Source organism: Oncorhynchus clarkii, chromosome 25, assembly GCF_045791955.1.
Source record: "Oncorhynchus clarkii lewisi isolate Uvic-CL-2024 chromosome 25, UVic_Ocla_1.0, whole genome shotgun sequence".
Taxonomy (NCBI): domain Eukaryota; kingdom Metazoa; phylum Chordata; class Actinopteri; order Salmoniformes; family Salmonidae; genus Oncorhynchus; species Oncorhynchus clarkii.
In genome coordinates, this window is record NC_092171.1 from 40,365,251 (window position 1) to 40,373,449 (window position 8,199).

The 8,199-nt window shown below is 41.2% G+C and overlaps 1 protein-coding gene across 1 annotated transcript in view; it reads left to right on the forward strand.

Annotated features, from left to right (window-relative positions):
• Nucleotides 1-1,087: 1,087 nt before the first annotated feature.
• LOC139383787 (DnaJ (Hsp40) homolog, subfamily C, member 27) overlaps nt 1,088-8,199 on the forward strand; it is a 90,055-nt gene continuing 82,943 nt past the window's right edge. Inside the window, exons 1-3 of the mRNA XM_071128356.1 lie at nt 1,088-1,449; nt 6,573-6,655; nt 7,421-7,490. Of these exons, the coding sequence (XP_070984457.1) occupies nt 1,363-1,449; nt 6,573-6,655; nt 7,421-7,490 (240 nt within the window). The 5' untranslated portion in view covers nt 1,088-1,362. The remainder of the gene's footprint in view (nt 1,450-6,572; nt 6,656-7,420; nt 7,491-8,199) is intronic.

Below are 8,199 nucleotides of genomic sequence, written 5' to 3' on the forward strand. Positions count from 1 at the left end.
TATGCTATAAAGATGATTTGTCCAATGCCAGAATCCTGACACAGGAAAACATACTCCAGCACTGATTCAGTGCCATACTATTATGGTCAAAATGTTCCCTTAATGTATGTAAAGTTAGGGCACTCTTGTGTGCCTGCTTGTGTGACAATGTAGGCTACGAGCTAACACACCTTTATTAAAGTTTACAGGGGTATGCCATTAATGCATTTAAAAAAAATGTTTTTCTATCATGTCAACACTGTCGGAAAATTGCGAATCTGCAATCGTTTCTCGCTGTTGCCATAGAAACTGCTTTCAGTTTTTAAAAAAAATCTGAGATTTAAAAAAGTTTAACAAAAAATTGATATGAAGATAACTAGCTGTAAATAATATACTTTTTCTTGTTACATACAGCTGGTTTGATTATTACATGTATAGGTAAATATAACAGAAATAATTTGGGTCATATAATTAGGTATTAGAATTCTAGAGTGGGTGGACCCTTCTGGTATAAAAGTCCGCCATTTTGGTCAGAGAATTGGTCAACCATGGTTTGCCAGTGCTGTGATAAGATATTGTGTAAAATAATGAATTTTAAGAATTTATCGGCAATGTATGTTTGTTAGCTAGCCAGCCACTTTTCACCCAAATTAACTGCCAATATGCCAACAGTCCATTCAAACAACACAATCAATCCAGCCATACACAATACACATGTTGTAAATGAAACAAGTGGTGATATTGTATCATGTAATAACACCCAAAGCTTTCCAAGAAAACACTAATGTAGACGTATAATTATAAATACAGTATAAAATACAGTATAATTATATGACTGTATTTTAGGTTGACAATTATAAAACACAATTCCTGATACCTTGCTGTTATTTTTTCCTGCATAAATAAATCAGGATTATGCCTTTACTGCCTTTCATTCCAATTAGACTAGGCTTTGTATTTGTCCCTGACCAATATGGCTCCCATTTTTCACCCAACGCTGGAATTTGTAGGGTTTATGACATCATAGACCACGCGGATGTCTATGGTTTTGCTGACTTCATAATGCATCTGCTGCCGCACATAAGATTCATTGACAGACAGGTTTTTGTTGTGCAAAACAGCGGAGCTGGCTATAATAGCACATGCAGGCTACCTATCCCATACGATGCATATTTCACTTGTCCAGATTTTTTTTTTACGAGCCCAGCTAATATTTTAGATGCAGCGGTGTATACTGTCGTTAACGGTCCCGCTAGCCAGCTAACGTTAATAAGGGACGTGCTAAACTAAGCTAAGCTAAGATTGAAATTCCAGCTGTCTTTTAACAGCCATCATCGAAGACGTAAATAACATATTTTAACATACTTGGTCAATCTCATTAGCATGGACTCAAATGTGCAGAAGAGACGTGAGAACAAGAAATCGCTCCGCGTGAAAGTGATCAGTCTTGGCAATGCCGAGGTGGGCAAGGTGAGTCACCTAGTTAAATGAGATGATTTTATTTCTTAACAACGTCAGATCAATGTAAGAAGACAGGTAGCTAGCTAGACGAATAAACTCAACTCTGCCATTTACGATGGTGACTAGTGTGTGTGTGTGGATTGGAGCTCCCACGTCAGTATTTTATGAAATAAAATAAAACCGATTTACAATAGATACAACAAGGCAAATCGTGGTTTAACGTGACCACGCCGGAGTAGGTTAGGTGCTCTCATTACTCATGATGTAGTAATGTCATTTCAATAAAATAAACTGTCGCATTATACCTACCTCACCGGAAACCAGCTGTGCAGACAACCCTATCAAATGGCCCAAAGTACTTTGAGATATCAGCTGATGCAAGAAGGGCTATATACATACATTTGATTTGATGTAGCCTATGGCAATATCTACACCTACTTGGTGGAATCTCCAGGTTTACTTACACAGGCAATAGACAAAGCAAGTTAGATACAAACAGATGTTAGATAGCGACTTTCCATCATTCTGTATTTATTTATTTAACCAGGCAAGTCAGTTACAGAATATATTCTTATTTACAATGACAGTCTACACCGGCCGACGCTGGGGCCAATTGTGCGCCGCCCTATGGGACTCCCAATCACTGCAGGTTGTGACGCAGCCTGGAATCGAACCAGGGTGTTCATTTGAAATACAGCATTTAATACTGTAAGTCTCTCTGGATAAGAGCATCTGCAAAATAACTCAAATGTCAATCATTGCGGCGTATAGTCTGAAACCATGAGGTTCGTCTAACCCGGCCCTCGATGAAACTTAAGTTGGTAGTCTTTCCTCCTACTGTTGTTCAAACAAAACGGTACGCAAAACAGCTTTTCGTCGTCATGGCTATAAAAGCAGGGTTAGTTTAGCTAACCTTAGCTAGCTGAAGAAAGTCCATTGGAATTGGCTCTTTGGCTGATAATTGTGGCAGATTGTCGCATGTACATCTGTTCATGCTAACATTTTTACACTTAAAATCTAAATGTTTTGGGGTGTTATGTAGTTTGTTGATTAAAACAACATGTTAAATATGTTAAAATGTTTATAGAATGATCAATGACGCAGCCGTTGTCGGTAGTGATGCTTTTATTCGATACCATATCCGATATTTTCCTTGCCAACAAAACCGATAATCAATTATTTAATTTTTTTGCGGCCTTTAAAGCTTTCTAGTACATTTAAATAGTTATACACACACACACACATGGACGCAGCGCTCTAAGGCACTGTATCTCACTGCAAGAGGCGTCACTACAGTCCCTGGTTCGAATCCAGGATGTGTCCGGCCGTGATTGGGAGTCCCATAGGACAGCGCACAATTGGGTTTGGCAAGGGCTAGGCCGTCATTGTAAATAAGAATTTGTTCTTAACTGACTGTCTAGTTAAATAAAGGTTACACACACACACACACACCACACAGACCAACAAGTTATTTTGTTGACATTTACATACAGTGCCTTGCGAAGTATTCGGCCCCCTTGAACTTTGCAACCTTTTGCCACATTTCAGGCTTCAAACGTAAAGATATAAAACTGTATTTTTTTGTGAAGAATCAACAACAAGTGGGACACAATCATGAAGTGGAACGACATTTATTGGATATTTCAAACTTTTTTAACAAATCAAAAACTGAAAAATTGGGCGTGCAAAATTATTCAGCCCCTTTACTTTCAGTGCAGCAAACTCTCTCCAGAAGTTCAGTGAGGATCTCTGAATGATCCAATGTTGACCTAAATGACTAATGATGATAAATACAATCCACCTGTGTGTAATCAAGTCTCCGTATAAATGCACCTGCACTGTGATAGTCTCAGAGGTCCGTTAAAAGCGCAGAGAGCATCATGAAGAACAAGGAACACACCAGGCAGGTCCGAGATACTGTTGTGAAGAAGTTTAAAGCCGGGTTTGGATACAAAAATATTTCCCAAGCTTTAAACATCCCAAGGAGCACTGTGCAAGCGATAATATTGAAATGGAAGGAGTATCAGACCACTGCAAATCTACCAAGACCTGGCCGTCCCTCTAAACTTTCAGCTCATACAAGGAGAAGACTGATCAGAGATGCAGCCAAGAGGCCCATGATCACTCTGGATGAACTGCAGAGATCTACAGCTGAGGTGGGAGACTCTGTCCATAGGACAACAATCAGTCGTATATTGCACAAATCTGGCCTTTATGGAAGAGTGGCAAGAAGAAAGCCATTTCTTAAAGATATCCATAAAAAGTGTTGTTTAAAGTTTGCCACAAGCCACCTGGGAGACACACCAAACATGTGGAAGAAGGTGCTCTGGTCAGATGAAACCAAAATTGAACTTTGTGGCAACAATGCAAAACGTTATGTTTGGCGTAAAAGCAACACAGCTCATCACCCTGAACACACCATACCCACTGTCAAACATGGTGGTGGCAGCATCATGGTTTGGGCCTGCTTTTCTTCAGCAGGGACAGGGAAGATGGTTAAAATTGATGGGAAGATGGATGGAGCCAAATACAGGACCATTCTGGAAGAAAACCTGATGGAGTCTGCAAAAGACCTGAGACTGGGACGTAGATTTGTCTTCCAACAAGACAATGATCCAAAACATAAAGCAAAATCTACAATGGAATGGTTCAAAAATAAACATTTCCAGGTGTTAGAATGGCCAAGTCAAAGTCCAGACCTGAATCCAATCGAGAATCTGTGGAAAGAACTGAAAACTGCTGTTCACAAATGCTCTCCATCCAACCTCACTGAGTTCGAGCTGTTTTGCAAGGAGGAATGGGAAAAAGTTTCAGTCTCTCGATGTGCAAAACTGATAGAGACATACCCCAAGCGACTTACAGCTGTAATCGCAGCAGAAGGTGGCGCTACAAAGTATTAACTTAAGGGGGCTGAATAATTTTGCACGCCCAATTTTTCAGTTTTTGATTTGTTAAAAAAGTTTGAAATATCCAATGAATGTCGTTCCACTTCATGATTGTGTCCCACTTGTTGTTGATTCTTCACAAAAAAATACAGTTTTATATCTTTATGTTTGAAGCCTGAAATGTGGCAAAAGGTCGCAAAGTTCAAGGGGGCCGAATACTTTCGCAAGGCACTGTATGTCCCCATTACCAGTAAAACATCTTCAAAACCTCTTTCTTTCACTTACTTGCTGTGCTGTTTCATTGTTCAGTCGTTTCATTCTCAACCAGGATTTCTATGCGACGCCGTTTGGTTCTTTGCGTGTGAAAAAAGATAACACTATTCGACATGTCAATTAACGTGTCAAATAAGCTTGTTGACCAATCAGGACCTGAATATGACTGCACTTCACATAATAATTTAACACGTTAATATATATATTTTTTTATGTAGTTGTTGTGACATATTTCACTGTTGTGACATATTTCATATGTCACAACGATTCATCGACATGTAGGCTATGATGCTGGTAAAGTTGTCTCGCGCACCTACAGTGCTGGTCATAAAACAAGCTTGCTAAGCTGATGGATACAAACTATGTTCTTCCCCAAACACATAGCAAAACGACATCATCTGTTTCAGCTAGCTAACTATATAGCTAGGTGTCATCATCTAAAATAACCCTAATTTATAAGTCCGGTGTTTTGCTTGTTTGCAGACTTTTTTGTACAGCTTTGACTACTGTATATTTTTTGACACACAAAGACCCAAACTGCTTTCCATAGTATGTCGTGAAGCTAATAGCAGTGACCCCTATTACTGTGTAACTTCTAGTAGGGCAACATTTGAAAAATAGCTCACTTGGTAGCGTGTACCCGGTGCTCGACCAGTCGGCGAAAGCCAACATCACCCACGACAGAGAACGGTTGATTGGTCAAGGGCAATGAATTCCATTATCTTGGCGTTAATGGATTTCGTCTTTGAGTCGTCTCGCTGAAAATGTTCTTACTCTTTTCAAATGACTGCTGGACTTGTTGACTGCTCGATCCACACAGCAGACATTGTGGGCTAGGTTAGGAATACTGTGTTACGCGTCGTCATTACATCATGTACCTACGTTATTTAGCACGTCAGCTTTGACATTGGTTTTGCACATCGCCGTTAAACTAGGCATCGGGCCGATACCGATATTGCCATATTTTTAGCTAATATCGTCCGATTCCGATATGTTCACCGATATATCGTGCATCCCTAGTTGGCGGTTTATGAGTAAAGTAGGCAATTTAGCATGGGAGTAAAGACAGTACCCTACCTGTGTACCCTACTCGGGGGTGTGGTCACTTTAAGCCACACCTCGCAGTGTTGATCTATAGGGTGTGGCTCCGGGAGACACTTTCTCAAGGCCATAGAAAGAAGCTGTGAAACATACGAGAGGAGACCACACGGGTATAATAAGAATGGTGAGACAGGTAGCCTACACACACACTGGCCAAGATGTTCAGCTGACAGACAGGTTGGCAGACAGACAGACAGACAGGCAGGCATGCAGACAGACAGACAGACAGACAGGCAGGCAGGCAGACAGACAGACAGACAGACAGGCAGGCAGGCAGGCAGGCAGGCAGGCAGGCAGACAGACAGACAGACAGACAGACAGACAGACAGACAGAGAGAGGCAGACAACGGTTCTGTTCCTGAACAGTATAGATCACTTTCGTTTCACGTTTTTCCGGTTCTGTTCCTTGAACCAGTTCCAATCCCCTGGTTATCAGGATCTTTGCTACTTTGTGACGTCACAGATAGAACAATGAGCCAGATGTTTTTACCAGATGTATACATCTGAAGCATCCTGTTGGCATTTCCATATTTGGTGATGAGTGGAAGCCCAGTGGCCGGCAGTGGGAGAAGATGGAGTGAGATGGATTTGGACCACATTCTACACGTTTCACAATTGGAGCAAAAGCCTCCACTGAACATGTAAATCATTGAAGTCAATATTCAACAATAAGATGATGTCCCCGTCTAAAGCATGCCAGCCAGCTAGGGTAGCCTATCGCAGATGGCATCAATACCGTCACGACCACTGATCACCCATGCCTACACGGCAATCGCTGCACAGAATGACACATAGTTTCCACGTGTAATGTGCTCCTATATATATATTATATTTGTTACTTTATACACCTCTACTACTTTTTCCTCATTACAGAGCTGCATCATCAAGCGATACTGTGAGAAGAGGTTTGTGCCCAAGTATCTGGCCACCATAGGGATCGACTATGGGGTCACCAAGTAAGTTGTCCCCTAATGATGACACATGTTGAAGCAGTAAGAGGCATATACTGAGTTTACGAAAACATCTGCTCTTTCCATGACATAGACTGACCATGGGAATCCAGGTGAAAGCTATGATCCCTTAGTGATGTCATCTGTTACCAAGGGGAGGAGACGGGTTAAAGAAGGATTTTTAAGCCTTGAGACAATTGAGACATGGATTGTGTATGTGTGTCATTCAGAGGGTGAATGGACAAGACAAAATATTTAAGTGCCTTTGAACGGGGGTATGGTAGTAGGTGCCAGGCACACCGGTTTGTGTCAAGAACTGCAGCGCTGCTGGGTTTTTCACGCTCAGCGGTTTCCCGTGTGTATCAAGAATGGTCCACCATCCAAAGAACATCCAGACAACTTGACACAACTGTGGGAAGCATTGAAATTAACATGGACCAGCATCCCTGTGGAACATTTCTACACCTTGTAGAGTCCATGTCCTGATGAATTGAAGCTGTTCTGCAACTCAATATTTGGAAGGTGTTCTTAATATTTTGTAAACTCAAGTGTATTTCTATCATCAGCTCAGTTCCGTTGCTGTCAGTCAGGAGGAGGCAGGCAAACATAACGAACAAGCAACTGTTTATGATTCCACTTGTTCGCTAAGAAGTACCCCTGATGTGTACATTTTTACCAGTAAGCTTACTAGTTCCCCTTGTTGAGAACCACTGCTGTAGAGACTACTGAAGTCTGTGTGACTGATTGGGTGTTTTTTTTCTTCTCCATCAGAGTCCAGGTGCGAGACAGAGAGATCAAAGTGAACATCTTTGACATGGCAGGACACCCCTTCTTCTATGAGGTCAGTGAGTACCTTACTACCTTATTGATCTTCTATGAACTCAGTGAGTACCTTATTGATCTTCTATGAGGTCAGTGAGTACCTTACTACCTTATTGATTTTCTATGAACTCAGTGAGTACCTTATTGATCTTCTATGAGGTCAGTGAGTACCTTACTACCTTATTGATATTCTATGAGGTCAGTGAGTACCTTATTGATCTTCTATGAGGTCAGTGAGTACCTTACTACCTTATTGACATTCTATGAGGTCAGTGAGTACCTTACTGCCTTATTTGATCTTCTATGAGGTCAGTGAGTACCTTACTACCTTATTGATATTCTATGAGGTCAGTGAGTACCTTATTGCCTTATTGACCTTCTATTAATTCAGTGAGTACCTAATTGATATTCTATGAGGTCAGTGAGTACCTTACTGCCTTACCACCTTATGGGCTCCCGAGTGGCGCAGCGGTCTAAGGCACTGCATCTCGGTGTCACTACAGACCCTGGTTCGATTCCAGGCTGTATCACTACTGGCCGTGATTGGGAGTCCAATAGTGCGGCGCACAATTGCCCCAGCTTCGTCCGGGTTAGGGTTTGGCCAGGGTTGTGAATAAGAATTTGTTCTTAACTGACTTGCCTAGTTAAATAAAAAAAATAATTTGATTTATCTGACCTTTTTATTTTATCAGGTTAGATTACAAATCTATTTTTCAAGAGAGACCTGG